Source organism: Cyclopterus lumpus, chromosome 13, assembly GCF_009769545.1.
Source record: "Cyclopterus lumpus isolate fCycLum1 chromosome 13, fCycLum1.pri, whole genome shotgun sequence".
In the NCBI taxonomy this organism is placed as follows: Eukaryota; Metazoa; Chordata; class Actinopteri; order Perciformes; family Cyclopteridae; genus Cyclopterus; species Cyclopterus lumpus.
The window spans coordinates 7,988,492-8,016,044 of NC_046978.1; the positions used below are offsets into that span (position 1 = coordinate 7,988,492).

At 42.4% G+C, this 27,553-nt stretch overlaps 2 protein-coding genes and 1 long non-coding RNA gene across 4 annotated transcripts; all 3 read left to right on the forward strand.

The window, feature by feature from the left end:
- Window positions 1-890: 890 nt before the first annotated feature.
- slc13a5b (solute carrier family 13 member 5b) lies at window positions 891-6,475 on the forward strand. The gene is made up of 12 exons (XM_034548548.1): window positions 891-1,021; window positions 1,888-2,016; window positions 2,104-2,240; window positions 2,513-2,721; window positions 2,837-3,017; window positions 3,118-3,240; window positions 3,369-3,581; window positions 3,696-3,802; window positions 3,918-4,039; window positions 4,581-4,742; window positions 5,783-5,920; window positions 6,350-6,475. Exons 1-12 carry the CDS (start codon window positions 923-925, stop codon window positions 6,473-6,475), a joined length of 1,746 nt encoding a protein of 581 aa, XP_034404439.1. The 5' UTR covers window positions 891-922.
- Window positions 6,476-13,102: 6,627 nt separating this feature from the next.
- Window positions 13,103-25,428, forward strand: slc47a3 (solute carrier family 47 member 3). 2 transcript variants are annotated; one of them, XM_034548743.1, is made up of 17 exons: window positions 13,103-13,308; window positions 13,538-13,639; window positions 13,732-13,800; window positions 13,876-14,024; window positions 14,125-14,167; window positions 14,258-14,302; window positions 15,171-15,268; window positions 15,351-15,448; window positions 20,152-20,265; window positions 20,333-20,400; window positions 20,507-20,615; window positions 21,348-21,423; window positions 21,760-21,829; window positions 21,940-22,072; window positions 22,214-22,308; window positions 22,390-22,432; window positions 22,527-25,428. In XM_034548743.1, exons 1-17 carry the CDS (start codon window positions 13,177-13,179, stop codon window positions 22,727-22,729), a joined length of 1,647 nt encoding a protein of 548 aa, XP_034404634.1. In that variant the 5' UTR covers window positions 13,103-13,176; the 3' UTR covers window positions 22,730-25,428. The 2 variants fall into 2 exon arrangements, with proteins under 2 accessions (XP_034404634.1, XP_034404635.1); XM_034548744.1 differs by lacking the exon at window positions 20,152-20,265.
- An 18-nt stretch (window positions 25,429-25,446) lies between these two features.
- LOC117741605 lies at window positions 25,447-26,922 on the forward strand. The gene is made up of 5 exons (XR_004610751.1): window positions 25,447-25,772; window positions 25,913-25,999; window positions 26,257-26,376; window positions 26,550-26,636; window positions 26,751-26,922. It is a non-coding gene; the product is annotated as an uncharacterized LOC117741605 (long non-coding RNA).
- The last annotated feature ends 631 nt before the right edge of the window (window positions 26,923-27,553 follow it).

Genomic DNA, 27,553 nt, shown 5'->3' on the forward strand with positions numbered 1-27,553 from the left:
GAAGAAACTCTCACAAGAACTCAAATAAATGCCCCGTCAGATATCAAAACACATTTGAGGGGAATTGATGACAGAGAGAGTAATTTATATTCTTAAATAATGATGAATGAAGAAAGAATTGGTCTCCAGCAGAAGGGGCACTTTTCTCACCCAGGGCAAAAGGGCAGGTGCTGGAGCACCACTAGGGGTCTATCTGTGCACGTGCCTGCGGAAGGTTTCTCAGCTGTGCAGTGTGTCACTGTAATCTGGACTCGTGGCCTCAGTATTCATCAAATTCATGCTACTGTCTGGCTACCATCATTAAGGTTTTCTGACAGAAAAGCAGCGGTGTCCAAAATAACGAGCGAGGCAGCAATGAATCAAATCACCGCCCCTGATTCACCTTCACGCGGAACTTTACTGCATTAGTGCCTCTGGAGGAAACCGTGAGACACCGCTCTTGACACGGGGATCTGCAGATCTTGTCCTGACCAACATGTGACAAACTCTGCTCTGATGCGAGGTCTATAGTTATTCATCTTATCTCCCTTCAAACACGAACAATAAAAAAATATTGCAATTACTGACAGCCTCTTTAACAGTCACAATTTACAACATCCGAGGTTATGGCCCCTGTTGATAACTGTCAATATAGATGAACCTCAAGTTTTTGTTTCTTCTATCAAGTTCACTCATTATGGCAGTTCAGCCAGTATTGGTAATGGACGTCATTATTTGGGAAGTGTGCTAATTATCTGGAAGAACATGTGTGTTCATTCGGAGAATAATCAATCAGTCAGTCAGCCCCCCCCCCCCCCACCCCCCCCCCCCCCCTCGCTCTCTCTCCTTTATGTGCCGTGGGACTCCCCCCTCCTCCTGTCGCCTGCTAGTGAAAAGCGGGATCCGTAGTGCGAAAGCCTCCCATTCTCCGTTTTCCTTCAGGATGGGATTCTTCAAATATCTCCTCTCGGTTAAGAATGAGGTTATCCTTTTCACAGCTCCGTTCCTCTTCCTCCCGCTGCCTTTAGTGATCGGGACATCGGTGAGTAACTATTTCATTTCAAATGCAGCATTGCCAAATGATCAAAAGTGGAGGAATGGCAGTGTCGGATATCAGATGGCAAAACACCGGCTGTTCCCCTCGGAGTTCTTTCATTTAGTTTAATAAAGGAGGCATTTCACTTCGCGTGCATGTGCAGTTTGACACATTGAACTAAATTCATCCGCAAACTGCAGCGCGACAGGGACACGTCCTCGTCCTCCTGAACCTCCAGACGCCGTTCAAATGAATGGATCCGATTTGCACTGGTTCTCTCCTGCACCTGTTGATGCGCTTGTGGGCAACTTGCACGAGAACTGCCCGGTGTTGCCTAAGGCGCGAGCGCTCCGAAGTCTGGTTGTTTTAACTCATTGTTGTGAACATGGAGGTGTCGTGTCCCAGCGTGGGAACGCAGAGTCAGATCCGTCCACGTTGCTGGCGCTCCGTGTGACATGGAGACGCGCGCACGAGCGCATGGGCCGATCGTGTTGTGATGGACGTCCACTTCATGACTCCGCCACGTGAACAACAATGGCACAGAGAGAGGAGGGTGGCCGAGTATTGGCCTATGAACTCTCAATCTGAAAGAAAAGTTTAGGAAATATTTGCTCACTTTTTTTTTTTACACAAATCAAAGCCCCCGAGGCTGAAAAACAATGTTGTATGACCATAAATCATGAACAAATGGATATGAGGTAATAATAAATGGAGGGGTGTTCATCTCAGAAGTGTACATGCAGGTGACCAGAAACATTCTAACAAAAAGCACACTTATCTTTAACCTTTGAAACATAATAACGTCCCATTCAGAATTACGTAACACTCAGCCTTTACTTTACCGGTATACGTGATTACATGTTTTTGTGCAGGAGGCAGAATGCGCCTATGTGATAGCCCTGATGGCGGTGTACTGGTGCACAGAAGTCCTACCACTGGCCATAACAGCTCTGCTCCCAGCCATCCTTTTCCCCGTGTTTGGCATCATGCAATCCAAAGATGTAAGTGAAAATAACTGCAACAGTGTGTGGAAGTGGCTCCGCAGGGATGGATTTCTGTTCACGCACATCTCCCTCTGTGTGACGCAGGTGTGTATGCAGTACCTGAAGGACACAAACCTGTTGTTTTTGGGGGGACTGTTGGTCGCAGTAGCCGTGGAGCACTGGAATCTGCACAAGCGCATCGCCTTGAGGGTGCTGCTCGTCGTTGGTGTGCGTCCAGCGCTGTGAGTGGCTCAGATGTTCGCCCCCGCAACAGTTTCTCTGTTTGGCTTTTCATCTTTAAGAACATTTCCGAAGCGTATCTAATCAACTATGATATATAAACACCCAATGTTGATAAGGGAACTATGTTCAAGTTGATTATTGGCATCATAAAAGGAATTTTCTCTTTCTTTTTTATTATTGATTGTTGTAAAACACTCTTGGCGGCCCCTTACAATCCAAGGCCACTGCCAGTGTTAAAGGTTCTTCTGTTTTTTTTTCATCTTCCTGTCAGTTTGATGTTGGGCTTCATGGGTGTGACAGCCTTCTTGTCCATGTGGATCAGTAACACAGCTACCACAGCCATGATGGTGCCTATTGTCCAAGCAGTGCTGCAGCAGCTCAACAACAGTGAGGCAGAGATACCTCAGATCCTCAGCTCAGAGGAGCAGGTCCAGACATCAGAGACTGACAGTAAACAGGCTCCTCAGAGCGAGGTCCAAGGTGAGCCATGGTTGTCTTCACATGCTGTGTTCTGTTTGGCCAAGCAAAATAAGCTTTTACTGCCTACAATTAGGTTATTTTGGAGCTCTTTTCAAAACTCGCTCTTTGTTTGAAGGCCCAGTGGTGGTGACCTTCTTGGATGGGGCAGTGGAGGCTGCCATGCAAAAAGAGGCAGCAGAAAAGCTTAAAATGTGTAAAGGGATGACCCTGTGTGTTTGTTACGCTGCCAGCATCGGAGGCACCGCCACGCTGACAGGAACCGGTCCCAATCTGGTGCTCAAGGGCCAGATGAACCAGTGAGTGTTCACTCAAAGCTTTGTTTTCTCATGTCCTATTAGTTTCAACCGTGTTCTATCAAATGTTTCGATTGAATAAAACTTTCTTTGTTTTCCTTAGACTCTTTCCCCAAAACGGGGATGTGATTAACTTTGCCTCCTGGTTCGGCTTTGCCTTCCCTAACATGATCCTCATGCTCACACTGGCCTGGCTTTGGCTGCAGTTCGTCTTCATGGGATTTGAGTGAGTTTGGTGACGGTTAAAGCCTAATTACAGAGACATAGACTTGTATCAACACCTTTGCCGCATCAGGAGTGTGATTGAGTGTGAAGGTGACACAAAGGTGTTCTTTCCCCTTGTGATCCCTCTAGCTTTAAGAAGACGTGGGGCTGTGGGGCCGTGAAGACAGAGAAGGAGATTGCTGCCTATAATGTGATCCGTGAGGAGCATCGCCGGCTGGGGCCCATGTCCTTCGGAGAGATCAGTGTCCTGTGTCTCTTTATTCTGCTGGTGGTGATGTGGTTCACAAGGGACCCGGGCTTTGTCGACGGCTGGGCGACATATATCTTCAACTCCAAAGCAGAGTTTGTAAACAATAAGAAACCTCATGTTTCACTCACACGTTAATCTTGTTTAGGACCTTTGTTTTATTTATTTATATCTGAGTTTGTTTATTCCCTCATCACTCCACTTCCCAGGTATGTGACAGATGCCACAGTGGCGATCTTCATTGCCGTCCTTCTCTTTGTCCTGCCCTCTAAACCCCCGCGTTTCTGTTCGCGTAGGACTCAAAGTTTCGAATCAGGTGAGCCATCATTCTGGAAGTATGTATGTTACGTATCATACAGCTATATCCAAGTCTTGAGAGCTGGAGACTGTGCAATGACTCAATACTGACACTGAATGTATTGGATCTGTAGCACCCCATGAAACTGATGGCCCAACTCCACCTCTGCTCACCTGGAAAGTTGCCCAAAAGAAGGTACCGTGGGGCATCGTGCTTCTTCTTGGCGGAGGTTTTGCTCTGGCCAAGGGCAGTGAAGTAAGTGTCGGCTGGGTTTCAAGTTGTAAAAGATATTGATGAAATCAAACCCCTTTTTTTATGCTATTGATTGTTGAGATTTTTCTTTAGCAATATGTATTCAATATATTTCCATTATGTAAAACCCTCTGCAGTGTTTTTTTATTGTTGGCATTCCCACACTGGAGCCAAATGGCCTTCTTTTGCACAAGGGATTCACAGGAAATGGAGCAGCAATGTAATCAAAAATTACTGTTTTAATTTGTATCCAAATCAGTCTCGCTATTTACAGCATATACTTCTAATGCTGTTTTAGGTTACAACTATGTAAACTGAAAATGTCCTACTGCTGCTAGATCAAATGTTCCCTCTGGGTGCGGTGCTTTAGTTTGATTTATTTTGCTTATTTATGCTGCAGATACCCCTGAGTAATATTCTGAAGGAAGCTGTATATGAGGCACAAACCTGAATTAGAATTTAATCACAGTAAATGATCAAATGTTGACTCCGATCAAAACTATTTTCTTTCCAGAAAAGATTTTTTAAATATTTCTCTCTTTAGGAATCAGGACTCTCAAAGTGGTTGGGACATCAAATGACTCCCCTGCAAAACATCCCTCCCTGGGCAATTGCTATCATCTTATGCCTGCTGATTGCTACCTTCACAGAGTGCACCAGTAATGTGGCCACTGCGACGCTCTTCCTACCTGTCTTAGCCTCAATGGTAAGTTATCCGGGAGAATGTGAAATGTGTTAAAAAGAATGTAAAAAGGCAGAAGCAGAGGCAGGACCTCAGTCTGCAGGAGACAGACAATTATGTTAGGTTCAGTAAGGTGTAAAGTGCTACATAGTGTAATTTCTTTTGAACCGATTTCCCCAATTGGAGTCCAGCATTGCAACTACTCCCAGTGGGAGCCGGCCTATTTTTCCTTGTTTGGTCGCCCATCTAGTTGGTGAGGCTAAATGTGTTTGGTCCCCTTCCTCGGGCCCCTCCTCCCATTAATAACCTGCCAAACACACCAATGCATCCCAGTGCTTTGTAAAACTGCCCACCCCGCTGCTGCTGAAGAATGGCATCACTGTGCCCGCTGGTCCAGAACGCCAAGGCTGGGTTGCGAAAGCCAGTGCCAAGCCGGGGTATTCAGAAAGATATTTATTGATGGTGAAGCCCAGAAGGGTGCACGGGGGTGTCCAACCCTAGTGTGAAAACAGAGATAGAAAGAAACCAGTATGGGATCAGCTGACAGTGAGGAGATGATGCTTTATGGCAATCATGGCTTGTGGTATGTCCCTTTATGTGCCATCCTGTCATGGGATTATGCATATTTGATTTAAACAAAAAACATCGGACAAGACTAAATACTGTCATCGTGGTGACCTGATATACAGCCGGTGGTTTAAAAAACTAGAAAATAACCTTTGTTTATTTTAAATGCCAGAAATCACTGTGCACTTGGAAGCTACCGTGCTGCAGCATATGTAATTCAGAAGCAAATTCCACAGAGTGATGTTTTCTGCAACTTAGTAATGTGCCATTATCGTCACACACGTAGAGCGTTTCTATTGTAGATGTCATGACTCAGCCCTGAGCTTGCAGGATTTACATCTTAATTACACCCACCTCATGAGAGTTCTCATTCCACAAATAATTACACACATTTTACTCTTACTCATGAGTCAGTGATTACGGTTGCAGAAAAAGGGGTGGAGGATCTCAAGATGATGGCTGTTTGACTATTGAAGCTTTCTATGTGATTATTGCAGTCTCAGTCCATTGGGATCAACCCACTGTACGTCATGGTGCCTTGTACTCTGAGTGCCTCGTTTGCCTTCATGCTGCCTGTTGCTACGCCTCCGAACGCGATAGTCTTCTCTTATGGATACCTCAAGGTTCTTGACATGGTGAGTAGCGGTTTGTTGTGTTTGTTCACTCAATGAGATTTTGAACGTGGAAAGTTGTCAGTTTCGGGCCACAGTTACCCATTAAGGAGGATGGCTGAACTTATGTATACTCACTTGCAGCTGTGATCTGAAACTGTTAAAGGAATAACTCTTCATTTTGGTAAAAAACACCTTTTTGCTTTCTTGCTAAAAGTCAGATGAGAAGATCAATACCTTTCTGAAGGTGTAAAAATGTCACCGCTGGACCGATTGCTAACCAGTTTGTGGCTGCATAGCTTCCTAATTAACGGAATGATACAAGAGTGGTATTGATCTCATCTAACTCTCAGCACGAACGTGAACAAGCGAAGTTCTCCAAATGTCCATCTATCGCTTTAAATTTATATAGCGCTTTTCGTGGTACTCAAAGACACTCTTCTCCTCCATCAGGCTAGGACAGGAATAGTCATGAACATCATTGGCATCCTTTGTATCACACTGGCCGTCAACAGCTGGGGCAAGGCCATGTTTGACCTGGACACCTTCCCGGCCTGGGCCAACGTCACCAAGGTGTGAGCCTGGTACTGCCACAGGAGAGGATCCACGCACCCTCTGCCCTCCCTATCCACAGGTGCCCGATAAAGACCTCTGGTCAGAGCGACAGCACAGGACCGCACGGTGGACCGCCTGGTGGACCGCCGGCGTCCGATTGTGTCTAGAATGCAAGGCCCTCAAGGCTTGTTTTCATTGACACCTGAGTATTGGTTGTGAAAGAAAGTGGTGAGGAATATGATTGAAGAGTGGTTGGGGAATGAAATTAAAAACTTCTCTTTATTTACAGTGCATCATGATTAAGTTACAGCTACACTCATAAAACAGTATCTATACTCTCAAATAGTGAGATTTTATAATCCACTGAAGCAGCTATGGGAAGGCTATTAATAAAGCACTTTACAAGTGTTGAGAGTCAAAATAATCACATTATAGAAGATAAAATAGAACAAAAAAAAGGATGAAATAGAAAATATATAACATGCATAAGACATAAGACGGAAAATAAAACTAATAATATTACAATCAGTCTTCTCTATTCTTTTTTATCTACATCTGGGGTGGAGATTATAACGTTTGGACATTTTTTTTAGAAATGTTTTACATATTCACATGCAGTGACATCTAAATAGCAATAAGCCATATAGTAAAATATAAGAAGGTAACTTTGCACAATTACTCAATTACTGCACTTAACTAGAATGTTGAGGTACTTTATTTAAGGATTTACCTCTTGTGCTGCTTCTGCTTTTACTCTACTACATTTCAAGTGAAAATATTTCCTTTTTTACTCTAGTACATTTATTTGAGAGCTGTAGTTACTAGTCATTTTTGAATATCAATGTAATATGAAATATTATTAGAGATTAAACTACACATAAAATAGCCCCATCTCAACCAGACACAACATTATTTGTTAATGCATTAGTATCATCCAATAACATTAACATCTCACTGAAAAGGGTAATTCAGCTGCCTAATCAGTAATTTTACAATTTGATACATTTTTGTGTCACAAATCTATACTTTTCATTTAAACAGTAAAATGTTGAATTCAGGACTAATCCACTGTTTTTACATGATGGTCTTGTTATTTCTACTAGTAGATCGACCTAATTAAGTAAAAAATACTTTTTGACCTTACTGCTACCAAGAGCTGAGGGGTTTGCAAGCACATCTTTCTAAATAGATTTAAGGTAACGAATGCTGTTGGTATATACAGATAATGGGCTAATATGAACAGTATGTCAAAAACTTGACAATAAGTAAACTTGTACTTTGGACCCCTATGTTCAGGCTATATCTGGATGTATGGTGGTTTGTTTTAGTTCCAGTTGAACTTTGAAATGCATCAATGCAAAAACACATGGGCCTTGTGTCGTTTTCGGCCTTCCTCAGGAGAGCTCCCTCTGCCTTGAGGACCGTCAACAGAATTGAGCCGAATCGATGGTTTCAGTTACAGTAAAAATGATTTGTGTAAAAAGTAAAGCAAACACATTGAATCACACTAGGAAATACATGAAATATATCCCATGGGACAGAGATCCAGCGCCCGCCCCGGGCAGACCAGCGTAGATCGGTTACCTGCCCGGCAGTTGGCACAAGATCTGCTGATGTTCAGACTGTCAGGCTCCCCTCCATCTGGTCAGCACCTCTTCCAGCCCTATGATTGGACAATACCTTGTTCTGTTCTTCCTTATCACTCTTGTGGTCTTAGTTTACGATCAACAACATTCCTCAGCCATCAGGTCAAGCAAACTCCCTCTTTCTCCAAAATCTACACCTCTTCGTGTGTAAAACATTTCCCAGCCAAAAGTCATTGTTCCTTTCACAGTCGTTGCCTGAGGTCTTCCACAATCGCATAACACATTCAGTGTTATTCATTTAATAACATTGCATAATACCGTCAGTATATTTGATTTGACTTGACCATTCAACATGTAAATACATTATAATACACAATAGCTATCACTAGGAGCGCTATTAAGCATAGCTTTCTCACACTTGTACAAACACTTTGATCAATGCAGTATGCAAAGACATTGGGAAAATTCTCAGTACAATAATGAATTATGACAATGCAATAAAGTGGTATTTAAGCTATGTATCTTTTTTTCTCTTTAATTTCAAGACTTTTGTACCTGGGAAATAATTAATAAAGAATATTCTCTGCCGAAATAGCCAATGGGCTGAAGATACAATATTTCATTGGTCTGTGACAAACTCTAAAAATAAAAGACATACGTTTCAATATAGTGAGTTTTAATTTGTCTTTCTTGTTGCATTGACTACATACACAGTGCTTTGATAACATTTTCAAAACCTCATTCCTTTTCCATATACAATGTTATTTCAGTTGTTCATGCACACAATATTTCTAAATTCTACAGAACATTTTAGTTTAAAATGTAAGCCACTGATTTCCCAGCAAGATCTTAACAGTTACCATTAATGGCCGATGTTAATAAAGCGGGTGGAAATAAAACAATCATCCAAAACAAAATGATCCCACTTTCATCACCGGTCGTCTCTTTCTCAACTACGCATGACTATTAGCCGTGTTTCTCCGCCTCTCGCCTAGGGACCTCTTGTCTCGTGCATAAAGCTGATATAATCCTGTAAACACAGTGCGCAAAACCACAGTAATCTTGCACTGAAAGGCCACACCTTTGAAGACAACAGCTCTGTGTCACTGTCCTCTTGCCGAGACGTTGCGTGAGCCAAGGGTCAAAGTGGTGATGTGGTCCAGCGTCATAAACAGTATGAGCTCAAAGAAGACATTTAACATGTCTCCATTTAAATACCGCAAAAGCACTTTATTACAACACTACCCCGAACACCATGATGAGAACTGTGTTTTACAGCGAGACAAAAGATCATCAATCCCGTGACTCTACGTACACGGCAGCAGCAAACCATGTTGGTGGGGCCGTGTGACAGAAGGAAAACATGTTGTACGGCAGCAAAGGTAGCAGGGGGAAATAGATGCAAAATCTCAGTTCTGTTGGACAATTAACGTTAGACGGTTTGAAAGTGGTTAACAAGCGGTCGGGTGCATATAGAGAAGACAAGATCACTATGATCTTAGGTCCCAATGGGGAAAAGAGTTTATGTAATTATAGTGCCTTTTTTCCCTTTGCTGCCTCTCAGCCACCCACTCATTATCCAGTTGAAACACATCCTCACGTATATAGCCTCTATTATTGACTATATATACATGTAAGGCTTCAGTAGGAAATTGAACCTGCAAGTTGTTCTCTTTGCCCGGTTTCATGCACACGCAAGACCTCCTCCGGTAACCTCAAAAACACATTTCTATTAGGTCATGTATAGGCATCAGTGCTACACCAAGACTCTTTCACAAGCGGTTAAAGGTTCCTTGAATGGCCGAAGCGAAGAAGTGAAAACGTGAATCGCCCTATGTAGAGCCAGAGTTTTCTTCTACATACCAAGGCCTCATTCATTCTTAGGGAACAAAAACACGATTTCCATTTTCAGGGGATTATACACTAAAGAATACTAACCTATTAATATCATATTCTATTTCTGCCAAAAGAATCTATGCACTGTTCCTTTAAATTGTTATGAATAAGCCTTCTGGTTGCACAGAAAGGAAGTCATATTGATACATTTCTGCCAGTTTGAAATTACGATTCATTTTTTCAGAGACACAATAGGTCAAAAAGCAGATTTGGGGACTTGTCCACCTGATGAATATAAGAGCATTTTGTGGATGGGATGTCTTTTTAAAGCCACATTGGCCTTCCACCTTTTCTGTATCAGTTACACATGAGGACAATATGCAGCCTGTTTGATACAATCAATCCTTCCTGGCACATAAAGACTTGTGTGTAGAGTTGGTTTCAGTTAGTAATGTATCCAATTAACTTGTGGACAAGAGCCCAGGCTAAAAGCTAAAAGATCTAGAAAGGACAGAGGGCCTTTCTTTGCACTCTTTGGCCAAAGTACATTCAAGCTGACTAGGCTAAACAGTGCCTTTACAATCAATACATTAATTCCCTTCATATTGGGCTTACAATGTTCATATATCTGAATTAATTTAGTCCAATTACTGTAACATGGAGCCATGTCATTTTCCAGCATAGGAAGCAATACTAGGAGTTGGGTCGGCCCAAACAGCAAATTCTAAATCCGTGCCACTTAGCAGGTTAATCCGGCCGTGCGTATCAAATAATTGTCATGCCTATTAGATCAGTCAGGGACCCCTGTAGATGGAGGTCTTGTCATCCAGAAGGGCTGCGCTCATTACATAATCTTACAGAGTCGCTTCATGCTTACTGGTTCTTGTTTATTCTGTGAGATTCTTGCCCGAAAATGCAACAGGGAACATACTCCTTTCAGACACTTGTTTTGCGTGTACTATACATGGTAAAAAAATAGGGTGAAGGGTGACTCATTGGACAGTATGACCACAGTTCATGTGTTCTGTGCACCGCTTTACTCGCAAATAGATCATTTTTAGGTGTAATAAGAGGCTAAAGCCGTGCAAACCCTACTATTGTGTCCCTCTCGGCAGTTCTCAATAGCCAGTTTTGATAAAACTGTCTCAAATTGACATTAGCAGTGAACTGATTCGAGGTTGCCCATCGGGCCAAGGTCAAAATCTCCAGATGCTGAGATTGTTTGATTGTTAGATGTCTTCTCTTAAAACCATGTTTTCATGCCATGGTGGCCTGTAACTGACAACTGAATCCACCACATGATGTCATGATGAAGTTACAGTATTTTTCAATAGTTTCACCTGTGTGAAACCAATTACCTGCAAAGTGCTTTATTCCCTTAATTTACATTACATGGGAAGTACATTTGTGGATAAAGAATCTGACACACTGTTACGTATACAAACAACATTTTAAAGATTTAAATTGTAATTGAGTTATTTGGCAAATGCTTATCCCACAGTGACATGTATTGCCCCTTAGATTATATATAAACCCTCTTGCAAATAGATAATGGGGCTTAACATGGCATAGGAGTATATTAACCCCGAATTTAAGGGAGGTCGAAACGTAAAACAAACTTAATCTCAATACCCCATATGTCTCAATTTAATAAAGGGGCTTGTAATCTTTGCAAAAAGTTGCAAAGAAATGTCTTTCATTTAAAATGAATACCTTTACAAAGGACTTTGTACTTTAAATTATCAACTTGGGTCATTTGATGTGTTCAGCATGAAGCCAACACATTCAATTCTACGTTTAAAAATGTTTTTTAATGGCATTTAATCAATAATTGTCTAATAATGATTTGATCGTGAAAGATAAAACATTTAGAGAAAAACAACATGTTTTAGTATAGACCAACTTATATCTTCAGTATAAAGGTTTATTGCTCTATAATTAATATTGTATTATTTGTGATGTGATACGTTAATATGAAGACCTAGGGAAATGGCTCCATCTGTTGGTACTATTCAGCTCTAACAACAACGTCTCAGGACTTCACTGTAGGGTTATTGAAGGACAGACGTTGTGTTATTGCTGTGTGGCATGACTTGCCACATGTGGACACATTTCCAAATACAATATAAGGATAATAGTTACATATTATAGTATGAAAAGGATTACAACATATCTCATAAATACCTGCAACTGAATTTTAGATTCTGAATATGTAATCCAATCTTCACATGCTACTTTAAACATACAAAACCCTTTTATTTATTTATTAATGTTGTGTCTATTTTGAGGCAGTAGTTTGATTTCACTGTTTACTGTTATAATTTAAATGTTACTCTTAGATGTTTTGTTCATCCGCTGTCTACTCGCCGTGTGATCGGCTCCGACCAATCCTCGGTCTTGGTGAAACTGAAAGTCAATGGGCCAGTCCCAACGTCCCCCCTAAGGCCTCAAACCCTGCACCCTCAGGGATTTACTGCATGACGTCACCTGTTAAGTGGTTGAATGTGAGAGGCTGTGAGGGCTTGAAACGGTGTAGATACTATTGGGACAGCACTTTACTGCAACATATCATGTTAATCATGACAACGTCAAAAAATATGATGTGCAATTGTTTGTTTTTATGATTTTACTTCCTGATTTGAACATCTTCCAGTCTCCTTTCCTCACAATATGAGGGGTCAATTCAAATAATCTATGAACTCGTTTTTGTCAAAACAGATTAAATGACTGAATAAATAAAACGGTGTAATATATATATATATATATATATATATATATATATATATATGTAATATATATATATATATATATATGTATATGTAATCTATATATAATATATATTATAGTCTCTGCTTGCATTCCCCTGATTCCATGTGTCTTTATGTCCCATAATGTTATTGCTGTGCCCTCCATGCTTCCACTGGTATTGGCCTGTTTAATGGCACATTGCAGTGAATTGTGGGTAATTCAGTTGGGCAAAGTCTGCATCTGATAAAGGGCTCAAAATGCCTGTGAGAGACACTCGAGAGCGGGAGCGCGCACTCAAAGTGCGTGCGTGTTTGAGATTGGGCCTACATGCTGTATTTGTGTCTGGTTTGAGCTCGAGGAATCACATGCGCGAGGCCGCGACAGCCGCTCGGTAGTGTGACTGCCGACTGACTCACCGGAAATGACTATCAGGCGCTGACTTTCACGAGTTCACGACACCTTTCATCATTCAACACACTGACAGAGACTCCCGGCCAAGTCGCAGGCGCCCCGGCAGCAGCACGCAGCCGCGTACGGAGCAGGAACTGCTGCATCATGGAGGGCAGCTCGCCCAGCGCACCGCTTGCTTCATGGAGGGAAGGTTTTGTACTGAAGCGGATCCGCATGTTGGTCCCTGTTGGCTTCAAGACTGAAATAAGAGAGTCGTCTAAACTGGCAGGGCCAGTGGTAAGTAGCCTGTATTTAATGCACTCTCTCACTGCTGATCTCCAAGATGATCTCCAATGAAACAAGTTCAATTAACAATTCATACTTTGACTGGTAATTACATTATTTAATAATGAAGCTTTGTACCATTTAGTGTAGGCTACAGGCCAGGTTGAAGTACAAGAAATAGGCCCACACCACTAATTGTCAGTTACTTATCTGTCCATTAATTTTGATTTGATCTCATCAGGTTATTGCCCAGCTCATGGTGTTTGCAGTGAGTTTTGTCAGCACTATTTTCTGTGGCCATCTGGGGAGGACTGAGCTGGCAGGGGTGTCTTTGGCGATAGCAGTAAGTCCAGGATCAGAAGGTTCTCACAGTGAAAGACATGCCATTAAAGCAACAGAACATACTCCATCAATGTGTGTGTGTTGTATCCTCAGGTTATTAATGTCACAGGTGTATCTATTGGATCTGGTTTGGCTTCAGCATGTGATACTCTGATTTCTCAGGTATGAGCCTCACACACTATTTTCCATTTGTTAAGACGAGTACCGACAAAATAAGAAAATGCTCTTTGGTTTTAGACATTTGGGAGCAATAACCTCCTGAGAGTTGGGGTCATTCTTCAGCGGGCAATTCTCATTTTGTTACTGGCGTGTTTCCCCTGTTGGGCGATCCTCGTTAACACAGAGCCCATTCTGTTGGCTGTCAGACAGGAGCCCGAGGTGGCCAGGTATGTCGTCTTCCGCTTTATTTATTCATTTAATATATGTATCTATTTTTAAAGAAAGTGTGTGTTTTTTGTTAATGTTGATGGAAAATCTTCTTTTTAGGTTGTCTCAGATGTACGTGAATATCTTTATGCCAGCTCTTCCAGTAAGTATTTCAAAATAGGAATAAGCCATTCTAAAAAATGTACAAAAAAAGTATTTATTGATATTGTTCTTTTTTTCTTGTTCTGTTTAGGCTACATTCATGTATTCATTACTAGCAAGATATCTGCAAAACCAGGTAAGGCCCGTTATTATTCAACATTACGTAACTGATGAGTTGAAATAAGGACAGCGCAGGATGATTATATGAAAGAGTTGCCTTGTAGCCCATGAATTGCTTCCTCATATCCACACAAGGATAAAAGTACAGTAACATGCTATTAATCAGGCTTCTATTTATTTGTTTACAGTGTTGCTGTTTATTGCAACATTAGAGATAAGAGCTGTCCAAATTCAGTCAGTCAGTCAGTCAAATGTTTTGATTCCGTTTTGCATTTGTAAATCAGTTTGCAAAATGTTGTGGAAATTTATCATATTGTTCTTTTTAGATGTAACGCGTATCGCTTAAGACTAAGCATGGGAGACGGCTAACCCTGACCTCACAAACCCAGATAACAAATGTATCTTATGTCTGACTTGCTGACCCTCTTCCTTGAAGACATTAATGTGCATATAGACTCTGTTGAACTGTTCTTGTGGTTGACCCCTAATCCATCTGTGGGGAAAGGGCTCTATTCCTTCAGCTGAATTATGCCAAGTGTCTGTTTTTAAATGAATACTTAAAGACATTTAAGAGTTTTCATGTCACAGTGGTTTCTCCCAAGGAAATTAAAAAGGTTGTTGTCCACCACACAAAACGCGTGCACTTCTTTCCTGTCGAGGTGCTGAATCTCAAAATGGTACCATACACTCTGTAAATGTATCCCAAGGACAGACCGACACTATAGAATGGTCCATTTACATTTTTATTTAATTTGATTAGGCCCTTTATCTGGTATAGAGGTATCTAATCATATGTCTTTTGTCTGTTGATGTCCTCCATTCATTCCCTATGGTCATCTTTGGGCTCTGTCTAATCTGAATTATATGTGTCTCTCCTCTTTTAGGGCATCATATGGCCGCAGGTATTCACAGGCCTTGTGGTCAATCTTCTTAACGCCCTCATCAACTACATCTTCCTTTACGTATTAGACCTGGGAGTAGCGTGAGTATTGCCTGTTGACTCAGTAACACAAGTATTGCTTGTATCACATAACCAATATCATGCAACAAAATACTTTTTACAGAGGCTCTGCTGTTGCCAACACCATTTCCCAGTTCTCATTGGCTTCATTTCTCTATGCTTACATCATGTGGAAAGGTCTTCACAAGGCCACCTGGGGAGGTGAGAACCACATTTGCATTGGAGGACCGTGAGCCTGCATAAAGCTCAAACAAACCTCTAAGTAATTGTGTTGAAGGAGTTTCAATAACACTTTACACCTATCTTCAGAGACAAACTCCTATCCATTCAAGACCATGTGCAATCTGTCAGTAATACCTGCAACAACCACAATACAGTGAAGGCTTTGTGTGGCTCCTTAACTCAGTAGTTCTCAATCTTTTTTCAGTGATGTACCCTAACCAGCACAAAGTAATACACAGCGCTGTGCCATCAGTGTCTGGTTTAATATAGAATATATAACATTCTGTGTATTAACTTGCACTTGTATCTTATGAAGTTTTCTGAAATAACTATTTTCAAAATGTTTTAATTTTAATTAACCCCCATTTGAGAACTACTGCTTTAACTTATGGAGAAAAGTTTCCATTATACAGTAATATAAAACATCTTCCATATTTGACATGCTGAGGGCACACACAATGGTTCAGTTCAGAACCTGAGGCTTTGGTCACTACAAACACAAATACAAGCTTTGTCATTCACTTCCTTGCTTCCCTGTTTGTTTAGGACATTTATCAATGTTGTGGTAGATCTAATCATGAGCCTGTTCTGCCGATGATAAGTTCCCAGCAGAGCTCCTGGAGTCGGACACATGTGATTGCTGAGACAAGGCACTGGGCTCTATTTCTCGTACCTGGCTAATGTGGTTAGCAGGATAATTTCCGGATGAGATTATACAAGTCAGGTTTTCGGGTTCCTCGAAGCAAGTTTGGCAAAATCACCATAGCAACACATAACAAAAATTTGAACCTGCTCCAGCGCAAGCTCATTCAGTCTAGCTCAGTGGTTCCCAAACTTTTTCTGTCGCGCCCCACTTCGGAGGAAGAAAAATGTTCGTAATAAGTGCAACGTAATTGTAACTAAATGGTCTATGTTGAATTTTTATTTAAATAACAACTTTTGTGGACTCCTCCATCTGTGCTTTTTCAAATAATAGAATAAAGACAATTGCAATCATTTAATTAAACAAATTGCTCCATCAGACAAAAACAAATAAAAAAGTGCAATCACTTTGTTAGAACAATGCCAAAAAAGAACTAATATTTGGCGAATAGCTTATTGTGGCTGCATTTACATGTTTGGCACTGAATATATTTTCAAGATAATAACAATAAGTGCAACCTGTGAAAAACTAAACAAAACAAGTTTACGACTGCGCTGTTCATGCGGGCGGCGGACTTCACGCTGCCGTGACCCACCACCCGCCCCACCGCCAGACTGCAGTCCTCCACCGAATACGGCGCAACTCTCAAGCAGTGTCTCCGCGTCAACCAGCTGAGGTCCATAGCGGCGTGTAGCACGCAGCTAATGTGCGCCGGCCAGCTGTGCCAACACGCACACAAAAAAACCCTCGTGCACACAGTAACCACACACAACACTACCACATACACTACAACATACACCGCTCTCTGTCGACCACTTTCAAGAAAAAGACAAAAAACACCATTTACTCACAAAACACCGCTCTCAGCTCACAACCTCTGTGCTCACGCTCAGAGAGAGAGAGATTTTTTGATTTTTACAAAACCTTTATTTACATAAAAACAATACGAACAAACAGACACATTGTAATCCAGAGACCCCATTCAGTTCAAGCCTTCGTGGAGTCGGGAGCTTCTCCTCTTCCATCCCACCATCTCGTCTCGTCCTTCTCCTCCTGCAGCATTTCCGTCTCGTCCTCGTCCTCACGAGCAGGGAAGCCACCGCCGACACGCCTCCCAGTCCAGGACCGGCCACCTCCGTCAGTCTCCGCAGGGTCGCTCCTCTGGAACTCGGTCCTTGCGTGTCAAAAACGCCTCATACTCCTCTAGCACTTTACTAACAGTATGAGCTATCTTCCTCAACCTATAGCCCTCCGATCAGTAAAAACTTTTCACGGCCTTATTGGCCATGTGGAGCCGAATGGACCTAACAAGCCTCGGCAAGTCAGAGAAGTGATTCTCTATCCAGATCCTCTGGTTCTTAGTCCTACCTAGAAACCCCTTTATTCTGTCCACACTGTACAACCTGGACGCTCCTCACCGTCATCAGAGGAATCACCTTTATCATCAGAAAAGGAGTCCTCCTCCATACTGGACTCAAACTCAGACCCACCGTCCCCTTTGCCGAAGCTCCCTTCTTGGCCCGTGAGCTTTCCCCTTCCTCCCTGCTCTTCCTCTTCAGACGGTGAGCCTGACTCTTCTCCTCATCCTCCTCGATGTCAACCTCACCATCCGTCCACTCGACATCCGCCTCCTGCCCACATCTTTCCTCCCTGCCCCCTCTTCCACCTGCTGAGACACTCCAGCCCTCTCCTCCTCCACTTCCTGGACCACCTCTGTCCCCCTATCCCCCACCTCTGCCCTCTCTTCCTCCATTCCTGGGCCACCTCATCCCTCCCTTTACCTGCTGAGCCCCACCCAGCCCCTCCTGACCCATCTCCTCACACTGCTGGGCCCCACCCTGCCCCTCCTGAGGCCCCTCTTCGCCCTGTTGGGTACCACCCGTCTCCCCCTGTGCTCCTGCGCCTCCTGCCAGTCCCCTCCGACCCCTCAGGACCCTTCTAGTTCTGTCCCTCAGCAGCCGCTTCACTAGAAGCGTCCCGCTCAGCTGACCTCTTGTTTGGGCACTCCCTGGCCTGATGCCCCTCTCGTTCACACCTGAAACACTTCCGGTTTTCAGAGGTCACATACAACACGTATTCAAAGCCCTCGACTCTGGTCCTGATGACGAGGTTGAGCTCCTCACTCCTGTTATTCAGGACCATGAGGAGCTGCCTCCTCTGAGACGAAAGTGTTTCTGCAGGGGAGACCTTCCTCATCTGCGAAACCACCCTCCCATGTTCTCCAGCTCTCCGAGCAAAACCTCATCCCTAATAAAAGGGGGCACGTTGTCCACCGTGACTCTGACCACCGGTGTTACCAGCGGCAGAACCGGCACCACCATGCCCTTCACCACCATGCCTTTAGCCGGCACCGTGCTCACCTTCTCCACGATGTCGAGAAAAATCACGACCACGCTGTTCATGCGGGCGGCGGACTTCACGCTGCCGTGACCCACCACAAGCCCCACCGCCAGACTGCAGTCCTCCACCGAGCACGCGAAGACCGGCGCGACTCTCAAGCCATGTCTCCGTGTTAACCAGCTGAGGTCCATGACGCCGTTAGCACGATGCTAACGCGAGCCGGACGGCTGCGCTAACAGGCACACAGAACCCACTAAACCCCCTTGTGCACCCAGTAACACCACACAACACTACCACATACACTACAACATACACTGCTCTCTGTCGACCACTTTCAACAAGACAAAAAAGACAAAAACCACCATATACTCACAAAACTTTTCGTGAGTGGGGTGTAATGTCTTTTTAATTTGTTGGGCTTCATACTGTCCGCTGCCAGAGTTTTCAGACATAAAAACACAGACTGGTCTCCTCATCTGCATCGCCTGCGGTTGATTTATTTTCCCTCCTGTCAAATGTCTCTTCATTGTGCACACTACTAAGCTACACGTGAGTCTTATGCTGCGTTCAAACCAAACGAATATTCGCAACGCGTTTGGTTTGAACGCAGCATTAAAGGATCTTGGACGTCGCGATCGTGCATGCGCAAGCCTGTTAACGCCGTAACCGTAACGTAAACATTTACACGTACTCTTGTAATACGTGAAGTTCTCCGCACTGACCCTCGCGCCCCACCTGTAATACCTCGGTGCCCCACTTGAGGGGCGCGCCCCACAGTTTGAGAACCACTGGTCCAGCTGGATAAACTGGCCACGCCCCCTGAAGAAAGTGGCAGCTCACTTCCTCATTGATGAAGGAGCGATATTATTTAGATTAATGTTTTATAGGGAGAGAGTTCTTCCAGATTGCCAAGATCCGTTATCACGTGATGATGACTTCCTGTACAAGCGCTATCCATTCTGCCCACAAGGAATCATTTATTAAAGACCTTCTGGAGCCGTACATTGAACACCACACGCTGCAGCCGGACATTGACTGTCTCACAGACTGTTTGCAGAGCCTTGTGGTAGAGTGTGGAACATTGTGGTACATTGTTGTAGAGTGTGGTACATTGTTGTACATTGTGGTACATTGTTGTAGAGTGTTGTACATTGTGGTACATTGTTGTAGAGTTGTACATTGTGGTACATTGTGTAGATGTTTGTATTTGTTTTTGTGTGTGTACGTTTTTGTATATTGTGGTGCATTGTTGTACACTGTTGTACAGTGTGGTACATTGTTCTACAGTGTTGGTGATGCAGAACATCTGGAAAGCCGCTGTATGCTGTGGTGTTCGTAAAGTTTATTTAGCGCCTAAGAGACTCATGGATGTGTTCATTACGTTCCCTGTTCATGTCCGAGTAAATGCAATAAAAGTTCTATATGGTCATCTTCATAAGCCGACTGCCAGCAGGCACATTTAAAGAATGAGGCACTTAAAATTAGCCGATACATTTTCCCAACACTCTGGTTCAAATTAACTAGATAGTTTGAGTGCGGATCAGCCTTTGAGAAACCGGGATAGCCTGCTTTCAATCATCGTGTTAATTTAAGCTGGCTAATGGGACATTTGAGCCACGTACGATAAATAGGGCCCAGATCTGATCTAACCTATATTTTATGTGTGAGTGATAAAATGATTCATTGTTTGACCACGCAGGCTGGTCTAAAGAGTGCCTCCAGGACTGGGGCTCATACATCAACTTGGCCATCCCCAGCATGATCATGATGTGTGTTGAGTGGTGGACGTATGAGATTGGAGGCTTTCTGGCAGGTAATGTCCATGGGCTTGGTTGTTTAAAGCATTTCTGGGGTGAAATCTAACTGTTTGTCCTTCACAGGTCTAATAAGTGAGGTGGAGCTTGGAGCTCAAGCGGTTGTATATGAACTTGCTACTGTTGCATACATGGTAATCTTTCCCCGACCAAAATTAATATAGTTAAAATTGTCATGTCACATGAATCACCTATTTGTACATGCAGTACAGCATGTTAATATTGCATTGTTGTCCTTAGTTCCCTCTGGGTTTCAGTATAGCAGGCAACGTAAGAGTTGGAAGTGCTTTGGGAGCCGGAGACACGGAGCAGGCTAAGCTGTCCGCTAAGCTGACTATGTTCTGTGCAGGTCAGTAAACACCATTTCTATGCCATGTCTTAATATAGTATCAAAATAACATGTATTGGAAGGTGAGTTAATACTTTTGAGGATTGTTAAATAATTATATTTTCACTCAAGAAGCTAATTCAGGAGTAGCTTGGAGCTTAAAGAACCAATAAGTTCTAGACCTGCTCCTGCAGAGCTTCTCATTGGCCAATTAGTTCAATCAGGAGAGACTTGTTTAGCCTTTAACAATAATTTATTACAATTGCATATATTTGCAAAGTCTTTGGCGATTGGATTCCATCCTGTGACTTAAGGGTAGTGATGCTTTAACCCGATGATGAATGACGAGCCGGACTGACTGCTGATTGGAGGAGCCTGGGGTGGAGCGGGGTCACATCGGTTTAAGCTGAAATGACAACTGACCACAGCAAAGAGGAGAACATATTTTAAAAGTTTGACAATAATGAAGTGATTGGCTTACAGAAACTGCATCAAATCTCATTGGTTCATTCAACGTACACGCCCCCAAACAGCTGATGGAGTAATCACTGTGAGACTTGGAGAGTGTAAAGAGTGTCTTCCTTACAGAACTTCGGCTTGAGCTTCATGAGACTGTGGTTGTCCTTTGTGTGAATATGTCAGTTTACAAAGAAATGAACAAATTCAGCACCTTTTGTATGTTATCTGTGAAAAATAATAATAATGCATTTAATTTATATAGCGCTTTTGAAAATCTGCTACTCTTTACCACAGTGTCGGTCTCCATATGTTTGTCCATTGTCATTGGGGGCCTGCACAACCATATCTCCTATATCTTTACATATGATGAGTGAGTATATCTTTAACATGGGTTTTTCTAACCGTGTGTTTGTGTGTGTGCGTTGTGGTTAACATATACTTGGACAGTGTCAAGCCTGCGAGAGAGCATCTGTCTTAAGTGATCTTTCACCATGACATTCATTACAGTGAACTTGGGCAACAAATTATTTTAAACATTAACTTGAAGGAAATGCTACGCTCAGCACCACTGTAATGTTTGTCAACTGATTTCTCATTGGTCCACAATCATAGGTGTTGCAATATATAACACACAAATCTCATGACATAACTTTTTTAACCTCTCTTACTGTGTAAAACTGTTAATTTTGAGTCTCTTTTCTGTTAGACAAATACGGCAAAGGGTTTCTGATGTGATAGCTTTATATGCAGCATTCGTCATCCTGGATGCAATAGCAGTAAGTATCTCTGAAATTCACATCCAAACAAGATCCCTTAATACACTAACAAATTATTGCATTTGCAAAATACAAGTCTAATCACCGCTTTATTGTGTTTGCGTGACCAGGCGGCCTCGGGAGGCATTATAAGAGGAACTGGTAAACAGAAGATTGGTGCGATCTGCAACATTTTGGGATATTATGGTGTCGGTTTTCCCATTGGAGTGTCACTGATGTTTGCAGCCAAAATGGGAATCAAGGGTACGATTTACTGCATGTTCGTTAGCCTTAAGCTGTCTTAACTGATCATTTTTATGTTTTGTCCCCATGCTTTTTAGTAAGAGACACGGCATCACTTGCTACACTCAAAGCTAAATATGTCAAACTCGTTATTACCCTCAGGTCTTTGGTCGGGCTTGTTTATCTGCGTGTTTCTGCAGTCTTCATTCATGATTTTCTACCTCTTAAGAATGAACTGGGTGAAGGCTACAGTCGAGGTCAGTATTCAGAGGTACCGGTACATCTTCCCATTGTAAACTTCTTCATGAATACAATTTCACACATTGTTTTTCATCCAGGCTCAGATCAGAGCGGGAGTGCCTGAGAGGTTCACAGACACAAGTAAGTACAACTTTTTATCATATATATATATATATATATATATATATATATATATATATATATATATATTTTAATATACAATGTATGTATCTAGGTCCCCAACTAGATGATCCAGGGAACTCCCCAGGACAAACGGACACTACGAACCTGGTTCTCCCAAAGGCGGAACCAGTAGTGGAGGACGAGCTCTCTTTCAGGGCTCTGGTTCTGCATAGAGGCCTCATTCTGGCTCTCATGTTTTTAATCCTGGCTGCTGGGATCATTTTTAACCTGCTGATCACTAACTTGATAACATGAGCAAAGTCTATTGTATTAAGTGAAGTAACTCCTTAGCCGCAAGTGCACAATAAGATGCAGCTGTTTGCATTGCAGGGTGTCAAAGCACGTCATGTAGAAGGAATGCACACATGCAGACAGTAGACAGAGCACAGGGAGTTAAATTGTGTATGCTTAATGAATTACTGTCAAACCAATAATTCCCAAGATCTTCCAGTGAATCTGCAGTGTTTGTCTCACAACCACATTCTGTCAAAGTGAATGAGTCATAGCAAAGACAGTTTAACAACTTTTGTATTTAATGCATTACATTGTGGTTATTTTTGGTTTCTTGAAGGAACAACAACATATCTACTGTATTAAATCATAAAAAGGAGGGTAACTATTGAGAGAGCTCAGAGGATTTAAAAACGGATGCAGAGTTGGGTTTTATTTCTCCTGAGCGGTAAATGTTGAGCTTGTATTAGCTATGTATCACGCCTTGTGGTCGGACTACTGAAAAGAGTCCCTTTTAATGGGGCCTGGAAAGTAGTGAGTGAATAACCATTTCTATTTACAATCAACACTTGAAATGATAAAGGCACTAACATAGCCAACCACACATCTAGTGACCTGAAAGATTTAAAACAAATCCACATAAGCTGGTTTATAATTTGCAGACAATAAATACATTACAAATGCATTAGATAGGGGAGATTTCTTTTTAGCAGCAGCAAATAAGGTTACAATACACTAAAATGGCAGAGCAGGACATATTAAAATTAAAGAATATCAACGAAAAAATAATATGCTAAGTATATACAGTGTATATAAGTGAGTATAAAGTGAAGCGGTGCAAGGGTTATTGATGTTGATTCAATTTGAGGAGGATCTGGCCAGAGGTGATTTATTATAGTAATATTATTATAGTCTAAAAGCAGTTGGCAGGAATGTTAGTTGATCAATTTACTTGTTGTACTTGTAAATGCACTCGTCTTCTATGACAGTTCAGTGTCCTGAACTTCGAATCTGGGTAATAAGGGCAAAATATTGTTACTTTAAGGTCAATCATTCATTTGGAACCAGTGCAGTGGAAAGAATTTGATGAGTATATGTTGTGTTGGTCCAGTCCAAAGTAAAGTTGGCCTCTGAAGACCTCACAGCCAGAAGTCCAACTGCTGCAAACGCAATGAGGCCTCGCCTGAGGATCAGCTGGGTAGTGGAGAGACAGCCAGGCCACCCTTCTGCTGGACCACATGTCCACCCTGTGTCTCTGTGTTCCCGTCAGTGCCCACAGACATATAGCCATCCACTGACTTGGGAGACAGAAATTGACCATTACTTTATTTATCAAAAACCTAATAATAGAAAAATATAAATGTCAATTGACAACAAGATGAAACAAGCTATGGGACTATATTTAGATATTGTTGCTAATGTTTAGTTTAGCAGGTCCCGCAGCGTCTGAGAGGGCCGCTGTGCTCATCATGGGATTGTTTTTCTGTGCTCGGTTTTAAGCCTGCAAACGGAAACTAAACCACCTAATTTCTCAGAGCCTTACATGCAACACATACCTTTCCAAAGTCCAGATTCTGAGGCCCTGCTGTCATTCTCTCCCAGTTCAGCTTGAAGATGTAACTGATGTAGACGGTGCATAGTAAAATGACACCAACGAGCAGTCCCAGCAAAAAAACTGCAATTATACAGTTAAGTGCAAAGCAGGCTTTCCATGAAGAAATGAAATGAAAAATGACATGTCACTTTATATAATTACCTACAATTCTCAGTTTTGTAACAAAAGTTAAAGTGACGCTCAGTGGAAGTCAAATGCAGTAGTATCCAATAATATTGCCCACAGCTGGTATCTTCTGTTTGCACGTGCCCACAAAGATGCCTGAGCACACAGACTAGAATGTAAAGAGACATATCTCTAATTATTATGCAGTCTCACTCCATTGGTCACCAATTTACTAATTATTGTCTAGTTATATTTTATTATATTTGGCTCATTCAACTCACACATATATACTCAAGAAGAACTGTTACACTCACCATAAGAGCATCAAAGAACTGAAGGAAACAGTAGACAAGTGTGAAACCAGACTTATGATCTTCCTGAAAGGATTGTAAAATGAACATTTATGTTTAGGCCAATCTTAGCAATTATAGTTACTAAAAGAAAGTGCAGCTGCAGAGACTCACTCGTCAGCAATAAGGATGAAGCCAATCACTGATTTAATGGAGCCGAGCACAAGACCTTCAACAATGGCAATTATCCCGGGAGAACAGTGGATGTAAAGAAATGTATTGATTTAGGTTACATCAACAGAACATGTTCAGAACTGACCTGCGAGAGCGAATGACATCTTGCAGGTGAGGATGGCGCTGGAAGTGTCTCCTGCACCGAGAGCATTGCCCACACGGGCGCATGCTGCAGCTTGAATACCAAGAGGGAACTGTGGATTCATCGTTTTGTAGAAAAAGTATGAAAAAGAGTCAGCTCCGAGACGGTTAACGAGTAAAATGACTCAAGGTGGACAATCCTTGAGTTTAATATGTTTAGAGAAAGATTTTAACGGGAGAATATAACACTCTTGGTTAGTGCCATGTAAGTTTGTTTATGAAAGCCGTACTACAAGAATTTTAGAGTTGTAAAATTAACTGCTGGCTGCATCCAGAGTATTTTTCCTCGGCATAACGAACGCACATCAAACCCACGGGACCTCTGTTTCCCTGCACTTCCTGTCCCTGTGATTGTCTGCCATGTCCCTGATTGTTTCTTCCTCTGTCTAATCACCTGCACCAGCCCTGTGTATTTAAACCCTGTTTGTGTATTTCCCCTTTGTCAGTTTGTCTTGTTTGATCATTGTAGATCACGGGTGTGAGTCGGTCGCTTGTATTTTTCCTGCGTGGAATATTTTGTCTCGTGAGCAATAAAGTTGCCTTTTTCCCCAAGTTGTCGGTGTTTTGGTCCTGTTCTTGCGGCTACTTCAGTGACATACAGAATTAAAATCATCGACTTCGGCCTGGCCCATGAGGTGTCCTCTGCAACCCGGGGCGCCTACATTCAGACCCGTCCGTACAGGTGAGTGACTGAAACCATGTTGGATCTGTCGGGGGTTTCCTTGCAGTCATATGAGAGGCCATATGCTTCAAGTTGTAAATAATACAAATTAGTGGACATTGTCATCATGGATAGTGTGATCATGGTTGTTTTTTCCTCAGGTCTCCAGAGATTATTTTGGTCTGTGGGCTACTGCTTACCTCTACCTCGGATTCTTCCTCTACCCCGGCACGAGTGAATATGACATGGTAAGTACTACGGGAAGTTTAATCATCAGATTTACGTGTCTGTGTGCGTGTGTGTGTGTGTGTGTGTGTGTGTGTAGTAAATGTAAACTATATTTTAAACCTCTTTTTTATGACATAGTTATTAATTTCCCCCCTGTTGTTGCTAAAGGTTAGGTTGTTTTAATTGGAGCAATTGCTCTGGTGGTCATGAAAATGTATATAGAAATGAATCGGTTAAAACTCGCTGACCCCATTGTGACGTTGTGTTGTATCTTCAGATGAGGTACATAGTGCAGACTCAGGGTCAGCCACCAGACACCCTGCTCACACTCTGACACAAAACTGGCTTTTTTTCCCAACAAGACGGCAACTCCACAAACAGTTCCTGGGAACCCAAGGTACCTGCCACTTCACCACTACTCTGACCTTGCTGACTTTCTCTTTGACCTAGGATGTGTCTGGTTAATTCTGTCTATCTTGCATTTGTAACATATTGTAGAATATATGGGTCTGTCTGCCTGTTTGTCCATGTTTACTGCACTCAAAATGTCATTGATAACAATCTCTTCAGACACCAGAACAGTTCTATCTCGAGACTAGGAATCAGTCGATGGAGACCAGGTGTGGGGAATTCAGCTCGCTGTATGATCTCTTGCATGTAGGTGTTGTTGTTTTTGTATTCACGTAAAAAAAAATAATAATTCTGAAGCATTCACTTTTGGACGTGACTTAAGATATTCCTGACCGCTGTTATTGGTTCTTCATTTTACAGATCCAGCTCATAAGGAGAAAAAAGACTGCTGATAAAGTTTCAGAATCGAATGACAGGCTTCTCTTTGGGGACATCCTCAGAGGGATGCTTGAGCTCGATGCTGCAAAGAGACTCACACCCCGTCAGGTGCTCCAGCATCAATTCACCACATGGTCAGCAGATACCATCTCAGCTCCTAGTAAGTCGATGTTGAGATTTCAGTTATTAAACTTGTATTGATGTGTGTAGAAGAAAACACTTCATCTATCTTACTTTATCTGAATGTGGAAGTTTATTCATGTAATTTGTTTGCAGTGTACGGTCTTGTTTTGAGACAATGGACCTCGGTCAGAACCGGACTACTGACAGTGGGAAAAGTTGTGGGTGGGTCTCTGCAGCAGTCATCCTCAGGGAACCCCCATCCCATCCAGCAGAACCTTCCTTCTGCTTCTGCTGAGAGGCACCCTTAGCCAGCCACAAGACATCAACCCTCATCCCTGCTCTACTACCCAGACCTCGGGTTCAGTCAATTCAGGGGTGAAAAGTTCATGATGATAATGAGACCCCTCATCTGTCAAAAAGGGTCCAGTATGGATGGCTCAGGTAGGCTCGCCACCAAAACAAGTAAAAACAACAACAAAAAGTAAAGAAGGGGGTCTGGTTTGCTCTGTCCTCTTAAAAAACTTGATAAATCCTGATAACCATTCAAGCAATCTTTTTCTTGTGTTATCGTTAACGTGTAAAGACTGTCCATTTCGCCCACGTCTCACGACACTGCTCCTCTTGAGCTCTTATTCTGTGAGTTGACCATGACATATGGTAGT

Excerpts from the sequence above, each read along its gene's own strand:
- slc47a3 (XM_034548743.1), top strand. The coding sequence starts at position 13,177 with ATGGAGGGCAGCTCGCCCAGCGCACCGCTTGCTTCATGGAGGGAAGGT. Across the intron at positions 20,401-20,506 it reads TTGCTACTGTTGCATACATG|TTCCCTCTGGGTTTCAGTAT; the intron begins GTAATCTTTCCC and ends TGTTGTCCTTAG. Across the intron at positions 22,433-22,526 it reads TGAGAGGTTCACAGACACAA|GTCCCCAACTAGATGATCCA; the intron begins GTAAGTACAACT and ends GTATGTATCTAG.
- slc13a5b (XM_034548548.1), top strand. The coding sequence starts at position 923 with ATGGGATTCTTCAAATATCTCCTCTCGGTTAAGAATGAGGTTATCCTT. Across the intron at positions 3,582-3,695 it reads ATCTTCAACTCCAAAGCAGA|GTATGTGACAGATGCCACAG; the intron begins GTTTGTAAACAA and ends TCCACTTCCCAG. Across the intron at positions 4,040-4,580 it reads CTCTGGCCAAGGGCAGTGAA|GAATCAGGACTCTCAAAGTG; the intron begins GTAAGTGTCGGC and ends TTCTCTCTTTAG.